At 38.6% G+C, this 21,756-nt stretch overlaps 1 protein-coding gene across 2 annotated transcripts in view; it reads right to left on the bottom strand.

Moving 5' to 3' along the window:
• The window catches only part of SOGA3 (SOGA family member 3), a 48,588-nt gene extending 36,416 nt beyond the window's left edge, over positions 1-12,172 (bottom strand). The window contains exons 1-4 of one of the 2 annotated variants that reach the window (XM_017533316.2): positions 11,122-12,172; positions 8,018-9,214; positions 7,326-7,550; positions 5,393-5,551 (exon numbers count right to left, since the gene is read on the bottom strand). In XM_017533316.2, coding sequence (XP_017388805.1) covers positions 5,393-5,551; positions 7,326-7,550; positions 8,018-9,118 — 1,485 coding nt within the window. In that variant the 5' untranslated portion in view covers positions 9,119-9,214; positions 11,122-12,172. The remainder of the gene's footprint in view (positions 1-5,392; positions 5,552-7,325; positions 7,551-8,017; positions 9,215-11,121) is intronic. The other variant, XM_037740238.1, reaches the window with a different exon arrangement.
• Positions 12,173-21,756: the final 9,584 nt, after the last annotated feature.

Below are 21,756 nucleotides of genomic sequence, written 5' to 3'. Positions count from 1 at the left end.
CTCAGTAGGAGATGCTTAATCAGGTAAAAACCAGTATTTGTTCAGCACTTTACAGTTTCAGGAATATGAAGTGCAAAATTTCAGCCAAGAAAGAAACTGGAATCTGATCAACAATGTGGGGGTGTGTAATGCTGTCCTGTATTTTTATGTGAATAACAAGAAATTTGAAGTTCATAATAAAAAGCTCAATATATTGCACAAAAAAATCTGCCAATTTCTGATCTGTGTACTACTTTGCTTCTGATGGGGGCTTGGCATCTGGGTAAAAGAGTTGTTTACATTCGACTGAATATTAAAGATCATTTCAGAGTGCATGCAACTGTATATCTAATTTCACTTAAAAATCCAATAAGGTTCATAATTCCTAAATAAATAAATCTTTAAAAATGCATTCATAACATATGGTGACTTCCTGGAAGGCAAGCTTTTCTGTGCTTACCTGACACTTTTCCTTATTTTTAATTTAGTCTCATTCCTGCCTATGTTATTCAACAAACTATTGGCTCTGAGAAGATATGACTAAAATTATAGTGTTTAATTGATGCATCTAAATATATTTATGGCCATTTCACTTAAAAATATCAATTACTACCGTTTTACTTTAAAATGTTAAGTAAACTACCAAAGCCAAGGGAAAATATTTGTAAGAAATGCCCCATTAAACTGTCTCTTGAGTTGCTTCTTCACTGATTTGTCACTCAACATTTCTTTTTCACATTTTATTATTTAGGTAAACATGCCCTGTTAGAACCAAGTGCAGTTATGATCAGTTCTTTATTTTATATAAGAAAATAAATAGATAAGTGTAAATATGTAGTACAAGAATTTGCCTATTAAAGTGTTCCATTTGAAGGGAATCTGGGTATATAAATATACTCTCAAGGGACTCTAAAAAACAAAAAAAAAAAAACAGAGATGCTGTTAAAATTTATAGTACTAATTATTTTTGCATTCTAGAATGAAAGTTCATTGTAATAGATAGGACCTAATATGCTAAGTGCACAAAAAATAAAAGTCCCAAGATAGATGGTGCTATTTCAGTAGGCCAGTTAAGACTGGAAAAGTTAAGAAAATTATTGTCTTTTAAGAATCTTGCGTATCAGTGAGGTATGAGACAATATAAAGAGTACAGATTCTGAAAAGAAAAAAGATCTGATAAACAGTTATCATCATCATCATCTTACTCTTTCTTTTCTTTGTTCCTCTGTAGGTAAATTCTTTGCTCAAATGTCTGTTATCAACACTTCATCAAGCACCAGACCTTAAAAGTGACATGAGATGACCCCTCTTCTCTTGAGGATTACAGGGAGTTTCAAAGCTTTAAAAATAAAGTTCACTGCTAAAGCAGCAGAACCACATGACAGATGGTGATCCTCAATTTAACTGGAACAAATCACCCCTCACAGAGAATGCATTGTCTAGACCTTCCTCCACAACTGCACTTTATCCTATTTGTGCATGAACCCATTCTGGCATTCAAAGAGTTAGTTGTTGTTTGCATGAAATAACTAACAAAAACCTCTGTCTCTTTGATCATTTGCAATGTTGAAAGATAGAATGCCATTTTCTACAGGTTACAGAAAGGTAAAGGCATTCTTCTACAGCAAGAAAACATACTGTTAGTGGCAATCAATGTTTTATAAGTGGGATGAAAATGCTATTAAGATTCAAGGGCAGCATTCGAAGAGGTTCCTCTTGTTTGCCTTTGGTGAAATATCAACCATTTCAATACAAGCAATGAGATGCAGTAGATGCAGCTACTTTCTTCCATCGTGCCTCTACTCAATTCTTCTTACTTCCAGGTGCCTACTCCATCCTCTCAGGAGGAGAAGATAGGCAGATATGAGGAGGTGCATAAGACCGTGTGCAGCCACCAATCCTGAGACCAATTGGTCAATACTCTTGAAGCTAGTTAAATTCTTAGTAAACAGTTCCAAATTCTAGCAGATGGTTTATTGGTCTCCGTGGTGCTGTTCAACATCTATATGACTCCATATAAAGATCTAAAATCTTGGATAGAGGACTGCTTCTCTTGAGTATATTCTATTTAATATTTTACGATTTTACTCTATAACTAGTGTCTTTTCTCTTCATGGAGAGCTTGGCCTCGTTCTACTTTTCTCCTTTAAAACAATAGCACAAAGGGATGACAATTCATCACTTAACAAGTTAACCAAGTTGGTTAACACCCACCAAGGGCTTGAATATGTTTTCATTTTGCAACCAATGAAGCAGATGGTTAACTGAAGTTGTGGCAAGTCATCCAAGGGGAAACTTACAACTCTTATCCACAGAGTAAGCCAGTTATTACTGCAGCTCAGTTTTAATATTTTTCTTCTTAGAGGATCATAAAATCACTATTGCAAAAATCTTATCTGAATGAAGCATTTCTGATTTCTAAACATATTGTTAAACTACTTTTTCTACTTCTGACATTTTTCTGAACACTATGAAAGTCAACCTCAAATGAATAATTATAGAGCACTGCTACCAGAATTTATTTTGTTTGCCTTTATTACATTTAGTATCCTCCAAATCTTTATCTTCCACTCTCTCCCTTCCTCTGTTTTTCTGTTTCTGTTCCCCACCACCTTCCATATTCTCAAACCATGAATGCCATTTTCCTAATAAAGGGTTACTTTAAAGGCTGATATTCTGCATATAAGCTCCTATATTATTTTTACTTTTATTGTTGTATTCCTTAATCAGGCATTAGCATTTGTTTTTTTATAACTCCAAGGAGAATTAAATTGCTCTTTGGTATGAACATATCTACCCACACTGCTTGGTGCTGGAACAGCATTTTCCCAACCCAGAATTAGAGCCCTGAAGGAGGAAATAGTCACAGGAAAGTGTGTGAACAAGACTCAAGGAAGTGCGTCTTTACACTCTCCTGAGGACATTCCCAAGTTCTACCCCTTCCTCCTAGTGGCCAGATTATTTTGGCTTTTATTATAAGATGGGAGAGGTCCCACCATTCTGGCTAATGGATAGACAGTCTATGAATATTTCCCCCTTTAATGGATGTACAATGAAAATCAGAAAGCTTTTATGCCATTCTTAAGTACAGTTTTTAGATAACCACCTGAAACATTCACATGACACCAAATTACAAGGCATTTCTTTTTTTTATCTCTGGTAATCAAGCGAAGTTTGTTTGTACTTTAATGTTTTAAATTGTATAAACAAGGAATATGAGAGAACACAAGTAATTTATGAACAGGAAATGGAGCCTATGAGACCGACAATCAACTCTTTGCTTGATCATAGGAAGCTATTAGATTGTTGCTGCTGTGGGCTGAATTCTGTTCTCTCCTTCTTTCTGTCCTCCCTGTCAAATTAACATATTGAAGTCCTAACCCCTAGTTGCTCAGGATGTAATCTTATTTGGAGATAGGGTCTTTACAGAGGTAATCAAATTAAAATGAGGGCCAGGCATGTTGGCTCACACCTGTAATCCCAGTTCTTAGGCAGAGATGGGAGAATAGCTTGAGCCCAGGCAGGTCGAATGAGGTCCTTAGGGTAACCCTAATCTAATATCACTGGCATCCTTATAAGAAGGGGGAGTTTGGAAACATGCAGCTACAGGGAGAATGCCATGTGAACATAAAGATGGTCATCTACAAGCCAAAGAGGGAGGCCTGGAACAGATCCTGCCTTCACAGACCTCAGAAAGAACCAGCCTACCGTCACCTTGATTCCGGACTTCTAGATTCCAGAACTGTGAGACAATGTATTTTTTTGCTGTTTAAGCCACCCAGTTTTTGGTATTTTGTTACAGCAATCCTAGAGAACTAATACAGCTACCTATTACTTTTTTTTTTCTCTAAATGAAAGTCAATTTCTGACATATCTTCAACTGTACATTGCTGAAGAAATATATACTTATATCTACATTAATTTCATATTTGAGCTCTTAACTTTAGGAACTTTAGGAAAAAAAATCTCTGCCATTCCTTAAATGGCGATGCCCTGAATTTCATGAGAAAAGTCTTATATACTATCAAAGGTGTCAAGAATCATCAAAAATGACCTTTACAGTTTAGAACTGGATAAAAGTAGACAAGTAGAAGTTACAGGCCTTTTAAAGTCACCCAGTTACAGGTGAAAATAGATCACACAGCTCCCAGTCTCTATGTTTTTCTACTATAGCACAGAGCAACTCCTAGCAGTAGCCAAGGATTTCATATCATTAAAATAATTTTTTACTATTTCATCATGTTAAAAAATAGTTTAAAGTCAGGATAATATAAGTAAACAGATCACAAAAAATTGTTTACTCCACTGAAACTGTATTCTGCAAAGTCCTAACACATATTCTTAGTCAGACTGTTGACATTTTCACTATTATATGGTAGATATATTTTTGTACGATTTTGAGATAAGCACAACAATGACAGGTGAGTCAATACCTCAGTTAGTCTGTGGAACAATTAGGATTTTCTTTAGAATTCTGCTTATCCAAGCAGAGGAAATTGTTCACAAGGCAACTTGTGTGTTTGCTAATTCTCAATGGTATTTTTCACAAGTTGCATTGTACATGTTCAGGTAGCTATCAAAGAAAAGTATAATTTAATTCTAATTAAATTGCTATTTGTCTTAAAGTGAATCATTTCCTGATAGATGTTTCTGTCTCTTTACTCCTCCATTTCTTTATCCTGATTCTGTTCTTTGAGAATACTCACGATATATGTGTTTGGAATCTTCAAATAGCTAACATGATGGAGAACTTTGATTCTTCTTCCCTAAAGGGTAGAACTAAGATGACCTGGCTAATGTTACAATGTAAATATATCCAATGTAAAAAAAAAAAAAAATAAAAATCTTTAAACAGAGCTGTGATATGATATAATTAACTACTCTGAAACATGTTCAGGGATAGTCACTGGTGATATTCTAAGCATTAGACCATTGTGGGAAGGGGTGGCTTAGCTGTAGAGAGAATTCAAGTAATGACTGAATTAGACCAAATGGACCTTATAGTCTTTTCCATTCTAAAAATTCATGGTTCTATGAACTCAATAGTAATCTCATGGGGCTAATTATTCCCCTCAACAATCACAAGGCTCATTCCTTCACACTCTTGACACCCTTTGCATTTAGTATGCTGTGTAATTTATTTAATTAACGTACATTTAGAAGACACAGAGATGAAACATAGAGATCAGTCAAAGTTCATCACACATGTTAAGTTAGATACAGTGTTTAGGTCAGAATCTCATTTGTTGTTACTCAGTTATTAGTATGAAATCATGTATTTTTACTATTTGGGTGAGAGTAAAAAATTGTCCTGCCATCATAAAAGAAATTTTTAATAGTCATATTAGTCCTTGGGATTCTTTTCTAAATGGCTACAAATACATAGTACACCATGAAATAATCAAATACTAACCTCTTTCATTTTTTCCAGTTCATTCTGTAAAGCCTGCTTTGCAATTTCAACTTCTATGAGCTGTTGCCTCAGTTTCTCATTTTCATCTTCTGTTGTTGTTCTCTTTTCTTCCACATTTTCTAATTCATGGTGAAGTCTCACAGATACATCCTTTGCAACCTGAATTAAGGTGTTTGAAACAATAAAATACAATTAATGACAATATAATGAGGGCTAAAATTTTATACCTATTGAAAGCATTAAGATCCAATGTTTATATGATGTTTACCATGTTCAAGGCATTACTCCACAAACTATACATATAAGCCATTCACATATATCTATCATTTAACCCTACAAAAATCCTATGAGATAGGTACTATTATTACTCCTATTTTGTAGATGAGGACACAGTCTCAGAGAGGTCAAGGTCACACAGCTAACAAGTAGACACTGCCAGGCTAAGAAGCCTGGCAATCTGGCTCTAAATTTTGTTCCCTTAACTTCTGCACTACCCTGTGGTAACAAATGTTCTATTGCATTTTATCACATGTAAAGAAATTTCACAAATGTCCTTTACTTCAACAAAACAATGAGGTAGATGTTTCCATTATAATCTATGTTAAAGAATGAAAAAATTGAAGTTTTTACAAGTAGTGGGTTGGGGTTGAATTTCACTCTTATAACTAGAATTCCATTTGCTTAATTTTAGGAATCATTTTAGTACTTGAGATTATTATTTTTTGAATGACTGTGCATTTTTGCTTCATGTTTTGAGATTATCCTGGAAATTCTAGGGTTTGAAAGAAAAGTGGAGCAGTATAGTGTAGAGGCTTAGGACACAGGTTGTGATTTTGGACTGGGTGGACAGTGAGCCTGGCACCTATTTGTTTTCCAGGCCTGGGCACTTAACCTCTGTAAAACGTGTAGCTTCTGCACCTGTAAAATTGTGACTTAATCCCTACATTATAGGATTTTTTTCCTTGATAATTAAATGAATTAATAATGTATGTAACAATGTTTGCCGCAGTGCTTTTTTTCCTTAACATTTGTTGACTGTTTAAACACTCAACAAATGTTAAGAAAAAAAGGAATACGATGTCTTTCATAAAATGTTTACACAGTTTTCTTTAAAACAAAGAATAATTACACGTGATTTTTAAATCCTGATGAAGTTAATACAATGAACAGTGTATTTATTTGGTTGTGGAAGGAGATTAGGTTAATACCTAGTTTGCATTGTCGATGACTCTGCCTACAGTCAAACTGAACTGGAGACCACACCTGTCTAGAAAATGCACTTCAAGGTTGAGGTTTTTCCTCTAAGAAGAAATTCTGAAGGAGCAACGTTACTTTAAAAAATGAGATTCTTTCATTTACTTCACACCAAACAGGCAGTTTCCCAGCGCCCCCACTCCCACCACCTCCCCCACGGAGTTACCTAAGCGGCAAGTGCAGAAAGGAAGAAGTCCTGAAAGAAGGAGGTGGGGTGGACACTTGCTGAAAGAAATCTTAAGTCTAGTGTTTTCCCAGTGCAGTTCCTATTGTGGGTTTCAACTTCCCCAGAGGAGTCCTTTTAGCGCGGCTCCTGAGTGCCGGATTCCACCGGCCTTCTCTCAGAAGACATACTGAAAGCCAGATCAAAGGCTAGAGCCTGCGCTCTGCCACGCCCTTGCTTCTGCCCAGAAGGGAGGCTTCTTGAGGAGCCACCGTTGCTCCCAGGAGAGCACACTTAGCTCGTTTGCTGCCAGGCCCTCCACACACACTGCACTCTTTAGACCCATCTGCCAGTTCTCTCCCTTCCAAGACCCTAGTATTTTGTGGTTAGCACTAAGAAACTGTCCCTTAGGCTCCTTGCCCGATGCCACTGAAGACCTCTCAGCCTAAAGAGCACTTGGCCAAAGTCCCCACCCGCCGCCCCTGCCGCGCGCCAACGAGCCCCCGCGCCGCAGACCTTGAGGTCCTGCTCCAGGCTGCGCAACAGCTCGCCGTCGATTTCCCCAGTCTGGGCGTAGCGGAGCCTTTTGCGCTCGGCTTTGCGGAGGCGGTACTGCAGGATCCGGCAGTTTTTGTTGGCTCTCTCCAACTCGTGGCGCATTTCCTGCAGTTGACAAGCATCCTCCTCGAAGAAAGTGTCCCTCATCTCGTCCATCTCGGTTCTCAGCTCATCGATCTCGTTCTGAGGCGGTGACAGGCCGCGAGTCAAAATCAGCCTCGCTTCCAGCCCTTCCGACACACACCGTGCACACCCCATTCCAATTCCAAATTCTCAGCTTTAATTGCCCCCTCTCCACGAGACAGGAGTGACGAGCTGAGTGTAAAAGAGGAAACTAGAATAAAAGGCCGACTTTAGGCCTTCTCTCGTTCTCTTACTCTACCTCTCTCCAGGAAAAAGTGTGGCGAACCATTATAATAGGAGAAACGGAGGCCCGGATTTGAATTTAAATGAAAACCTCGCGTTACTGAGAAGCAGATTCCGTTTCAAATTTGGACAAGGCCTAGGAAACCCCCTCCCTCCTTTGCTGTTCTCTTCCCTCTTCAAGGCTCCCTAACAGGTTAGCAGCCTCTCACCCCCGCCGGGACACGCCCTAATCCTCCCAGGCCTACTCTTCCCATCCCCCAGCCGGGTCCCCCTACCCTCCTCACCTTGAGAGTCTCGTTTTCCTCTCGCAGCTTCTCCATCTCCTCCTGCATTTCTTCCTGCTCTTGGAGCTGCTGCGGGTGCGGCTGCGACGAAGGGGGCGCTGCCGCCTGCATGCCCCCGCCGCTCGCGCTGCCCTCTGCGCTCTGCTGGGGGCCCTCCGCCGCCGCCGCCATTGGGGAGGCGGAGGGGACGGCCAGGGTCTCGCAAATGGCAGGGGCGCCAGAGACCGGAGAGCTGCGACTACTACTGCCGCCGCCGTTCTTAGTGTGCATCTGAGCCGCGGCCGCCGCCGCTGCCGCCCGCTCCTTCTTGAGATGGAACTGGATGAGCTCAGACTGCAGACATCCCTCCTTCCAGTAGCTCCCTCCACCACCGCTGCAGCCCCCCGCAACACCGCTTCCGGAGTTTCTGCTGCCGGGTCCTGGGGTTTTGCCCGCAGAAGAGGAGGATGGCGAAGGGGAGGCCCCCTCCCCGCCACTGCCGCCCCTCTGCTGAGCGCGTACGCCTTTCCCTCGCCAGCCCCTGGGCGGCGGCGGCTGCGGAGCGCCCCCCTCCCTTTCCCCGGAGCCGCCGCCGGCTCCTCCTCCTTCCCCGCCCCCTCCTCCCCCTTCCCCGAGCGGAGGGGGTTCCCCTAGTTTCGAGGGCACGGACTCTAGCTCCCGAGGCGGCTCCTCGGGCGGTCCGGTCCTCCTGCCGCCCAAAGCTGCCAGGGTCGCGGCGGGGGCCGCTTCAGCACCAGCCAACGGCTGGACAGCTCCTGGAGCGGCCCCTTTGGGCGCCAGGGGCGTCGCCTTCTCGGCCCCGCCTCCGCCTCCTCGGGCGCCGGCGGGCGGCCCTGTGCGGCTCCCTGTCTTGTTACCCTGCTGTTGCTGCTGCTGCAGCTGCTGCTGCCGAACAGAATTGAGTTTAGTGCCGGCCCCCACTGGGGACCGGGTGCCCGCGGTTGTCTGTCGCAGCGAATTGTCCCTTGGTCTAGCGGGTGACTGAGCTCGCTGCTGCTTTCTGCTGCTGCCCTCCGGATGCAGACGAGCCTCAGTGGCTGCAGCGGCGGGAGAAGCTGCTGCTGTGGCAGGGGCAGCGCCCCCGGTCGGTGGCTGACTCATGGCTGTCTAGGAAGAACCTACCGGATGCGATTTGGAATAGCCCATTACTAGAGCATCCTCTTCCCTCTTCACCGCCGCCAATCTTCCTTCCCTGAGCTGGGACAGAAAGAAAAGAAGAGAAGAACACAGCATGTCTGCTTTGTTGCAAAGCAAAGGGTGACATTGCTCTACAAGAGAAGCCCCAGAAAATGATGAGATTTGGAAGGCACTTAATAGAAGCTTTGACTTTAGGAATAGGACTCAGGGCTGTCTTTAGGAATAGGATGCAGCGCTGTCAGTTCTCATTTTGCCCAGGGTGGCGCTGTCTCCATCTCACTTCACCTCAGCAAAATGACGAATCTGAAAGCAGCTGAACCTTACACATTCATGGTAGCAGGTTTTGAAAAGGGTGAGAGATACAGAGTCAGACAGCAATCAATGGGAAGGGAGATATAAAAGAAAAGACGATAAAGTCGAAAAGAAGTTTCAGAAAGGAAAGATATCCATATATTAGGGTTGTAAAATCCCTGCTTTTACGACTTTGGCTTTCCTCACCATCAAATCTGTATGTAAAGCCTAGTTTAGTGGAGAAAGTTTCCATTTAATCAATATTCCCAAGTTCAATTAGAGGAAAAGGGTTATGATGTAGTGCTCCTAGAGAAAACTTTCTATGGATAAATGACACTTTCCCCAAGCAGCTCCAACCCCTAATATTGTTTTTGGGGAAATGCACCCAATTTCCTTTATAATAGAACTAAAATAAAATATAAATAATGGCTTTAAATTAGTCTCAGTTTCCCAAGAAAATAGCAGCATTAAGAATTGTCTATATGGGTTAGTTATTAGCAACCCCAAAAAGTACTTTCTCTCTTTTGGAAAATAATTTTTAAAATACATTTTGAAAAGGTGATGGTCAGTTCTGCAGTTTCTCAAGTTTCTGGTGATGAATTTTCCTAAGCTTATCCAATTTTGTAGTCCTTATGAATCGCTTTAGTTTTAAGTGTAATTGCTAGATAGAAAATATTTTCATTCTTACCCATCTTCTTACATTGCATATCATAGGCAAAGTTGTACTTTTTAAAGTGCCCATTCCCTCCTATGTAGCCAAATTCTGAAACAGAACCCAGAAGCCTGGCCCATCTTCCCTCATGATGGTAAGATCAATTTCCAGCGTGTATATTTCCAAGATAAATCCATCACTAGCTTCATTAATCTGGAAAACAGCAAGCTACTGCCTTGCGGGTTCTTCTCCCTAGTGATCCAGGCAGCTAGTCAATTAGTTGCCTTTTCCTTAAAATTATTTCTGTCTAAACCGCTGAAAGGGGCATGACTAGGCATAAGTTGCTGCTTTAAAAATATTTGTCCTATACAGAGAGGAGGTTACTTTACTGCCAGTTATTTTACTTGCATTATTCTTGTTAACACCTCCTTTTAGCATCAGAACTTAGCATGCAGTAATTCCTCATTTTATAAGGAATATTACTGGAGGATTCTTAATCCACCTCCCTTTCTGTTCCTGGCATCTCCTTCCAACTCACTTTGAAATACAAAGGTGAACAAAGAAGATATTGGGGGAAAAATTTGCCCATCAGCTTAGCTTCTACATCTTCTCTTTCAGCCACAATACTACTAGAATGTCTGGCCTAGTTTATCATCATGGGTGACACTAACATGGGCTATCTAACTAACTTATATTGCCAATGCAAATTTATTTTGTTTTTAATCAGGCATAATAATTCCAAAGCTGAGAAGGCAATGTCTAAACTCAGCTCCCAGACAGCATTAACCCAGGAGAAAGCTTGCGTTCCAGTAACTGGGCTCCACAATCAAATATATCTGGCTGCTGTTACGTGGTTCCCACAAAGTGACAAGATGCTGCATCTCTTCAAGGCTTTCCCGGTGAAAATTGCCACCAACCAACCCCGGTACGGCTTAGACCAACACTTTTAATCTCAAGTTTTATCCTCCTGCTAGCCCACCCCATCTTTCATCCCCAACCCTTTAGAAATACAGAACTTGCTCACTTCTCAGCAGAGGCGAGGTTTCCAAGTAGTTGATGCAAATCAACAGCACTTTCCTTCTGATATTCCGGAGATGTCAGGGTTTACTATTGTGCCTTTCTGCGCCGAGGAAAGTTCAACTTCGTATTATTGTATGCGACTTTGGGCTTGCTCACCCCAGCTCCACACCCACTCGATTTTTCCAAACAATGGCGGTAACGTCAAGATTCAGCTGTCCCCAGAGCGGGTGACTTCCCGGAGGTCCGTGGCTGGGCTGGAGCTGCGGTTCTCAGCAGGCTAACACGAGAGGTACCACGCTGAGCTGGACGCTCCCTAGGAAGTGCAGAGATATTCATGAGCTGACCTCACCGGACTGGGCAGGGGAGAGGGCGGGATTGCATGGGAAGACAGGGTAGAAGTAACCGAAGAGAGGTTACTTTCAAGAGGAAAGAGAAGAAGGCGGGGGCGGGGGCGGGGGTGGGGAGTGGCAGAATAAAGAGACAAAAAAGGCCAGAGCCACGCCCGAGATGGAAGATTGGCAGCAGCGCTCAAAGTCCTGGCCTATTCTTTTATCTTGTACTTCGCAGAGGATTCCAAAACCGCTTGAACACGGATGCACTGGTTTCCTGCAAAGCTTTGTCCTGGGTTCGGTCGATCTCCATCAATTATTTACTTGAGCTCCTTTTCCAAGGAGGCGGACTGGAACAGCCTTCCGGGCGTGACTGACGTCTCCTGGTGCAGCTGCGAGGCGCGGGCGGGTGGCTGCTGGGAGTTCTCTTTGTTCACTCACTTTAATTCTCAGTCGAGCTCTCCACGCGGTGCTCCCTCCCCACCCCCAGCCCGGGCGGAGTCATCAGATGTCGTTTCCACGAATAGATAATGGTTGCCATGGTGGGACCCACCGTCCCACAGACAAAGGGTTTTTGCGAAGCTAAGTCTAATTTAGTGCAAACCGAAATAAATATCCGCCCACAGAGATCCTTTACAGAGGGGTTTGCCCTCAGTACATTTTCCTGTTTCCTACTGAGTGCCAGTTTCCACCGTGAAAATAAGGAGTAATTGCTGGGATCCATAATCGTTACGGTAGTGCATGGGAACAATAACAGAAACCAGGAAGAATGTACTATATCAGCCTAAAAGGGAATTTATTTAAAAAGAGGAATTCAGAACATATATGTCTTTACAATTTATACTAACCCATACTGTTTCACAGTAATACTATTTTTAAAAATTAAGTAGAAATTTATCTTTTTCTTTTCAGTTTCTTCTTGTGGGGGGCATGGGAGTCTCCCTTCTACCTCTAAGAATTTCTTTGTGAGCTTGAGTATGGGAATAAAAGTAAGCACTGCTTTTGAAAGGGCATTTTAAAATTTAATTTGTCTTACATTTATATGATGGTTTTGCAAGTAAAAAGGAAGACGATATCTTGAAATAATATTCTGTGCTAACATGAATTTTAGTTTAAGAGATTGAATTTCCCAAGTGATGATCTTGCATTAAAAGTGAAATAACAATTTAGGAGTAGTTTGCATACAAGCAATTATTACAGCAAAATAAAAACATGCTCAAGCTCTGGTCATTATTATCTTTAGACACATATAAAACAAATATGATATCACGACAAAATCATTCATGTTCCCAAATAGATATTAAAGACAATTTTGAACCGGGTACTGTCCAAGGTGCTGGGACTGCAAAGCTGAATTAAGAAATTGTCCCTGTGCTGGGGACACTCAAGCATACTGGTGAACACTGAGATAATTTCCTCATTTCCTTTCAAATACGTTTGGGAAAAGGAAAAGTGACATCTGTGACATTTACAATAAAAAGCTCACACCTCGACTAACATACCAAAAATAAAGGAGGAAAGGAAAAAAAAGCAAGTGAAAATGTAAGCACAAGTTGGTTTGAATTTATGTTAGACAATTTCTTATTATGTACCCAGACTTGAGCTGTAATATCCTTAAGAAATATCAAGATGCACAGGTCTCATCCAATCAAAATGTATAAAGAAGATAAAAATATTTTTCAGCTCAATCTTTACCAATAAAATATTGATATTGTAAACATAATCTAAGGACACAAAATATATATAGTCCTGCTTCTGTAAGAATTCTTACTCTGCTCGAGCATCTATGTTTTTTTCCGCTAAAGAGGGATTATTTATTTCAGTGCAAACAGTAACTTTAAGAAGTAAAATAAATATAAAAAATGGATTATGTATCCTTAAATCAAACATCGTGTCTAAATGTTTCATTTTATAATTTAGTATTATGCAGTTTCAAGGTTGAAAACTGTGATAATACAGAATAAATATAAGCCATATTTAACATGCTTGTTTACTCATAAGTATGCCATAAGAAAACTTCTGAATCAGAAATTTTTCTAATTTATTCCTTTATTTTCTGATTAAAATTATATTGCTTCAATTAAGCAAAACCTAAAGATGATTATTCAAATGCTTTTCCAGGATTTAGAAAGACTTCAGCATTATTTTTACTGCGTTTCAGAAACAGACAGGCCAACCAGCTTTCTAATGTCTGCTTATAATAATGAGTTATCCACTTCATAGTACAGCAAAATGTGGATCTTTGATCAAGGAAGGAAGGCTAAACTCTCAACTCGGAAGAAATACATAGTTTAAAATTTCCATCCTTCTATTCTCACGAATTTACATCACAATATCTAAATTAATATAGCTTTATATTTTGCAAGGCCCTTTCATTTTGTGTGCTCAAAACAAAGTGTGTGAAGTAGATACTATTTTCTTCACTAAAACATGGAATATCTGAGTTTCAGAGATGTTAAGTGACTTCCTCTAGTTAAATTTCATAATCACAACTTAAACTTGGTTCCTCTTCTCCATTAATTGTGCTTACTACATTGGTCTCAGGTGCCTCACCTCTTTTTCATATTGTAATGTAAAACTCTACATCTCTAAGCCTGATTTTGCACCTGTATCCTAGTTCAGTCTTTTCACTGATGTATAGAATACCTACATTTGGATATAACGCTATCACCTCAAACTCATATAATTTTTTTTTCCAATTCTCATCTATTTCTATTTATCTTTTAGTAAAGAAAAACAATACATTCTATATCTATTTTTCTTTTAGTAAAACTATCATTTGATACACTTTCCCACTAAACATGCTTTTATTCATTACTTTGTCTTTTCCCTTTACTTTAATCATATTTTCTTTCAAAATATTTTTTGTTCATTACTTCCTTTTTGTCTCCTTTGCAATCAACTACCAAAATGCAGACCCTCAGAATTCTAGTTTAGACTATTACAAATGCTTCCTGCATAAATGATAGATTTTTTCTGTCAGATCCAAACTGCTTAATGCTGTCTGTTTACACCTTTATTAAACAGCACTTTCCTCATGTCATTTTGTTTACGGTCATGTCTACATTGTTACATCATATCCAAACTCTTCTTTCTAGACTGCAAGGAAGTGTACTCTCCTCATTCAATATTAAGATGTACTTTCTAATACCTCACTACAGATGGTCCCTGTCCTAGTCAGACTTATTGTCTCTTTTTCCCATTAACATGTAGGCTCATTGTGCTTCTGTACCTTTCCTCTTTCAAGTCCCCATACTTGGCATTTCCTTCTTCCCCTCTAGCCCCAAATCTGCTCATATTTTCAGGTTCAGCTTAAATTTCAAATCTTTCTGTCTCATGAACTTAGGCAAGTTGTTTAAACTTTCTGAGCCCCATTTTTTTCACTTAGTAATTCACCTGTTTATTCATACATGTATGATATATTGTTGACTTTTTAAAATTTTTTTTATTTTTTCAGATGGAGTCTCGCTGTGTCACCAGGCCAGAGTGCAGTGGTGTGATCTCGACTCACTGCAATCTCTGCCTTCCGGGTTCAAGTGATTCTTCTGCCTCAGCCTCCTGAGTAGTTGGGGCCATCATACCTAGCTAACTTTTTTTGTATTTTTAGTAGAGACAGAGTTTCACCACATTGGCCTTGATCTTCTGACCTTGTGGTCTGCCTGCCTTGACCTCTGAAAGTCCTGGGATTACAGGTTTAAGCCACCACGCCCGGCTTTTTTTTTTTTTTTTTTTTTTTGTTATTAATAGCACCTAATGGCCAGGTGCAGTGGCTCACGCCTGTAATCCCAGGATTTTGGGAGGCTGAGGTGAGCGGATCAACTGAGGTCAGGAGTTAGAGACCAGCCTGACAAACATCGAGAAACCCTGTCTCTACTGAAAATATCAAATTAGCCGGGTGTGGTGGCACATGCCTGTAGTCTCAGCTACTCAAGAGGCTGAGGCAGGAGAATCGCTTGAACCCAGGAGGTGGAGGTTCTGGTGAGCTGAGATCACACCAATGAACTCCGTCCTTGGCTATAAGAGTGAAACTCCATCTCAGAAAAAGAAAGTACCCAATTTATATGATGATGATGATTATTATGAAATGGTGAAGTTAATTTTTGTCACAGTGCATGGAACATAGTAATCATAAATAATGATAAGTGATAATTACTATGTGTCTGGCATTGTAGGCTGTCAGTATGTATTAACTATTATTGTTGTTATTATTATCATTAATTTAACAAAATTTTACCATTCCTAAATTTTTACAAAACTATGTCACATTATTTAAAAATATTTGGTTTGTCTTGGCTTATTTTATAATTTTTCATCCAGAGAATAAATATTTTAAGATCATGTTTCTGTTTTTCTCATTATCTCCAGCAGAGAGTTGGACACATAGAAGCTAGTCAATACAAATTGATTGGTAGAGTCACAACTGAGAAAAGCCGATGCTTTTGGGTTCATCTTGTTTTTGGAGAGTAACTTAGCGTGGAGATATGCCATTGTCCTGACCTTTGTTGACATATATATACAGTCACACACCGTATGTGTTCTGTGGATGACACTTCAGATAATCATTAATGAATCATAGACTCCTCGAGCTGTAAACACCATGATTCATCTTTTTATCGCTAGACAGGGTGCCCAAGCTGTATTATACATTGGGATTATCCTAATTTCAGCCATCTCAATAAAGGCTATTCTACAATCTCTCTGAGCACATGTACACGTATTATAACTTAACTTTATGACCAATAACTTATGGGTTAATTTATATATAGGATTAAGGATGTTTTGTGAATGACAGAAATTGCTATTTTATCATGGCTTCTTTAGTTACTCATGCCTTTTCTGTTGTGTAAATTTGCAGTTAGGCCTTGAATAGACTTCTGTTCAAGACTATTGAGTAGTCCTGAATAACTTCTGTTGCATGATGCCTGTAAGTGCTCTTGGTAAGTCAACCCAATGTTTAGCCACTCATTATAGTCAACATATTGTTGGATTCCTGATTTCAATCTAAACCCATTCTCAGTCTAGTCTTAATCTTAGTGAAAACTTTTAACAACTCTGGTACTTATTATATAAATGCAATACACATATTAAGAATCACCATTAAACTTTCTCCTAATATCTCTAGTTTAATAGCTCAGAATCATTAAATTGTCTGCATCTGTATTTTAATAATCCTTTATCTCACCTACTGTGGATCCCCTTGCTAGTTTCAGAATTCGTCACTAATTATTATGTCTTAAAATGAGCACAGTAGACCACGTCTCATTATGTCAGACCAACAAGCTTGTCATCCTAAATTACAAACTTTACATTTCTAGTCCCTCTCTTCCCCCATGCTCTCTGAAAAAAAAAAAAAGTCAAATAGTCCTCTGCATAGACATAATCTAAGGAAATAAGAGTAACTCTAAATTGATTGGGCAGACATTTATGTTATTATATACTCAATATCTGTTAAGCAAACTTCAAATGTAATGTCTTGATATTCAATTGATCCAGTTATGAGAATGCAAGCAAGCTGCCACTTATATGTTATACTTCGATTTCTTTCTTTTCTTATTGTTGTTCTTAAATATCAGTAGGACTTAAATTCAATTTGTAGTCACTAAAGTTTTGGGTATTATGCTATACAAACCTGAGTACTTTTTTTCTGACAGGATGCTAGATTGCTTTGACTTTCATTCTTCACCCAGTGATATTTATTATATATGAGTATTTTTAGGGTCCTTCCAGAAAATAGTACATTCAGTGTAAAATAATTTGAAAAGCATTTATTTACAAAGGGACTACTTACAAGATGTGGATCAGATGTCAGAGAAAAAATAATGGATAGTTCACTAAACTGGAGTTAAGTACCAGGATGGTGCTATGACCACACTTATGTAGAAAAGAAGACATGATTGACACTGGCATTAAAAAGATGGGAGAACAGAGTGGTCAGGGCAACCAGAAAAATATGTGTGGAGCATGCTACTTTGAGAAGAGTGATTACCTATTGGATGACATAGCTAACCCAAGATTATCTTGCTGTGATGGATTCAGTGTTACAGTTATCATTACTGCAATCCTCATCCTTGTCTGTGGTGTCCTGCTGGCACTGTCCATTGGCTGGTCCCTTGAAATCCAGAAGGCTATAGAGCCATATGATGTGGCTTATAAAGACCACCTTCTGGTTTGAGATTAGATCTTAAGAAGTGAAATGTAAAACATTCAGCACAATAAGCAGCAATAAGGTCAATAATGCAAAGTCTCTAAATTTATAATTTCCTTCACAAACTCATTTTTATGTATGGCAGTGATCTAAAATTTTCAGAAAAAGCATATATTTTGAGTTATTTCTTGTAATTCTGGTAATGAATTTTCTCTGTGGGTATTTTCATTGATTAATCAATGAAATTAATCAACTGGAGAATTACAATTTTATGGTATTAAATTTACCTATATATTCACATGGTATGTCTTCTTATTTAATTAGGCTGCCTTTCTAAATATCAATATATTTTTTTCCCAAAGATCTGGCACATCCTTTGCTGGATTTGTTCCTAGGTGTTTGACATTTTTACGCTATTGTCAAAGGTTTCTTTTAAAGCATGTTTGCTTATTATTTCTTGTTAGTGTATAGAACCACAATGAATTTCTTTGCAATGATCTTATGTTCACTTATCTTGCTTTATTCTTTGATCATTTCTGACAATTTTTCTGGAGATTAATTTTTAAGCAGATAATTATATCATGTGAATATAATGACATCCATTTCCTCTTTTCCAAATTTTTTGCCTTAATTATATGTATCTTGTTTTATGGTACTAGCTAGGATCTTTAGTACCATAAGTATAGAAACAGTAATAAATGGCTGTGTTAGTGTGTTCTCATGCTGCTAATAAAGACATACCTGGGACTGGGTAATTTATAAAGGAGAGAGAGGTTTAACTAGCTCACAGTTCCACATGGGCTGAAGAGGCCTCACAATCATGGTGGAAGGTGAATTAGGAGCAAAGGCATGACTTAACATGGCAGGAGGCAAGAGAAGTGCTGAGCAAAATGGGGAAAAAACATCCCTTATAAAACCATCAGATCTCATGAGAACTCACTATCATGAGTTCAGCATGAGGGTAACTGCCCTCATGATTTAATTACTTCCCACAGGGTCCCTCCCATGACACGTGGGGATTATGGGAACTACAATTCAATATGATATTTGGCTGGGGACACAGCCAAACCATATCACCTTCTATTAATAAATTAAGAATACATGAGAACTTTCTTATTTTAATACAGTATATCCACTAAAAGTATCCAGAGTAAGCAGCATATTTTATGATTGATTAGAAACATTTAGTTTAAAATTAGAACCAAACATGGAGACATATTGTCACTACTTTTATTCAATATTGTGCTGAAGGTTCTACAGGGAAACAAAGAAAATAAAAGTTAAAAGATTGAAATGGAAGCAAAATTGGTTATCATTTTAGATGCTATATTGATATGACTATCTACCAAAAACCTTAAGGGTCTGCAGATAACTTATGGATACTAGAGTTAGGAAATATTGTTACATAATAAAAAGTCAACTTATAAGGCATGCCAATACACCAGTAACAAACAAAATATGGTTTTAAAAGATACATTATCATAATTAGAAAACAGTTAATGTATCTGTCAAAAATCTCTAACAAGAATTATATCTTTTTGAAGAAAACAATAAATTCTTAGTCAGAAAAATTAAACAAGGCCTAAGTCAACTAAGAAATTGATGTTAACAGATGTTATTAAGAGAACTTGTTATCTAAAACATGTCCGTTTTCCCCTAGTTGATTGATAGGTTCATATAATACCAATCAAAATCTCACAGGTGTATTTTTTGAACTTTACTATATGATTTTTAGTTTTGTACATAAGTATCAAAGGCCAATGATAGCCGTAACACAAAGTGAGTTAACAGGCTGTACCAGACATTTATATTTAAACTATAACACTTAGTATATGTATCTGCCTCAGGGATAGACAACCTAAAGAAACAGACATGGTAAAGTAACAAGGTGCATTAAAATCACCAGATAAATGATGGATTATTCAATAAATAGTGCTAAATGGTTAAGTCTATGAAAAGAAAAGAAATTGAGTCACTATGTTACATCACAAAATATTATTTGACAATGGATTTGTGGCTTAACATGAAGGGCAAAACTTTAAAACAGTTAAAAGGAAGATTAGGAGAAATTATTTTTTAGTCTCAAATAAAGAAGGAGTTTTACACAATAAAATTAAAAAATTGTATAACACAAATAGGAACATTAATCTAACAGACTTTATGAAATATAAAAATTTATATTCATCAAAAGATAATTTTTTTAAAGTACAAATATGGAAGGGTAGCTTTAAATGTGTAACAACAAAGGATTAATATCCAGAGTATCTCAGTGTTCCTACAAATCAATAAAAAAAGTAACAGCTTAATAAAAAACTATCAAATACATAAATAAGCAATGGGTAGCTCACAAATATAGAAAATATATTCAGTCTTATTAGTAAAGCAATGGAATATTAATAAAAATACTTGAATTACTATGTTCCCATCATATTTTTAAGATATTAAAAAGTCTGATGAAACTAATGTTGAAACGGATATGGAGCAACATTAAGTCTTTGGTAGGTAGGATTACATATTTGTGCAATCACTTTGGGAAACATTGTAATGTTATGCAGAAATATTAAAGACAATAGGTGTTTACAATCTGGGATCTTTTATCATAGGGATAGAATTTCTTCCATGTTTTCCAGTGTGTGTGTATTCATAGAGACATTTGTAATATCAAAAACCTAGAAATTACATGAATTATGAAATTGTGACATATTTATTCAATGGATTGCTATAGATCAGTCAAAATGAATGAACTGTAGCTTCAAACAACATAAATCATTCTCAACATAGTGCTAAGTAAAAGAAGACATTCACAAAATACATGAAAGAAACATTTACTCACATAATTGTAAAACATGCAAAATAAAGCAATTTTATTTAGTGATGCATGCATAGAAATGAAACTAGAATGAAAAGCAAGGAAATAATAACAAAATTCAGAATAGTAGTTAACCCTGAGTGCAAGAAAAAAGTAGTTCCAAGATAGAGCTGGCTTTAGTGACAGCTGATAAAACTGGATTTCAGGGTTCAAAGTACATGTTTGATTCGTGATTTTCCCCCGTATGTCTGCTTTCCTCTGTCTTGGCTTCAATCTCAGACAGGCTCTTCATTTGTGGGGAACCACCCGCATTTCCAGACTTATCAACCTCAGAAAAATAAGAACATCTGTTTTTTTTTTCAGTTAAGTGAAATTCCAGACACCACTCCCCTCATTCCACATTGGGTCTTAGGTTCACCCTCCAGTGATGTTGGGAATGTGTAATCACTACTAGATCTAGACCATGTGTCAGATGCTTAAGCTGAATTGTAGGGTAAATCTCATCAGTCCATACAGCAGGATGAAGGATTCAGGTCTTCCAAAGGAAAGTTAAGGCTTTGTTATCAAAAGAATGAGATACTGATGCTGAGATGCCCAAACCATAGTACGTTCTTCAGTCTCAAAGCAAACAATAACTGTCTTTGAACTAAGGGTCAAGCAACCCTTAAATAGTGATTGATAATATGGAGAGTCTCTCAGATGACTAGTTGAGTTCTGACCAGAAATTAGCAGGTGGGAGGAAAGACCACTACCTATATTTAACAAGACACCATGCCACTGTGCAATACCCTCTGGAAAGTCTGACTCAATTGGAACAAGTTATGGGTAAAATTTATACCAACTTATTACTGAGGAAGCTGAGACTTCGTTAAAGATCCAAGAACCATCCTCCCCCCCAAATTCTTACCATTTATGTGGTTTTTACTGTAAGAAAGGAAACCAAATTGGATGCTCTCAGGTAACAGAACTAAATTATGGGGTCAGATTTGAATTAAAAATTCATATTTGGAGAACTGGAGCTGATAGAGCCTCTACAAGTGGAATTCCTGTTAAGCACAGGCCCAAGGAGTGTACACTGCTAATAAGAAGGGTTCTGGGTGGAGACTTTCACAATGGGGGACTGGGGCTCAGCCAGACAGCTGGGACCACTTAGACACCACTTCTAGCTTTCCTCATCTCACTTATCCACATAGAACAGGGATAGAAAAGAAAAAAAAAAAACCGTTAAGCATAATGTTTTAACTTTAAACTTAAAGCCCAGAGATTTGTTCAGTGAAAATACCACATACTGGTTTGTTTTGGCCATGCTGGGGTGTGTGTGTGTGTGTGTGTGTGTGTGTGTGTGTGTGTGTGTGT

This window comes from Cebus imitator, unplaced genomic scaffold (assembly GCF_001604975.1).
Source record: "Cebus imitator isolate Cc_AM_T3 unplaced genomic scaffold, Cebus_imitator-1.0 Scaffold81, whole genome shotgun sequence".
In the NCBI taxonomy this organism is placed as follows: domain Eukaryota; kingdom Metazoa; phylum Chordata; class Mammalia; order Primates; family Cebidae; genus Cebus; species Cebus imitator.
This window is presented reverse-complemented; position numbering and strand designations above follow the sequence as displayed.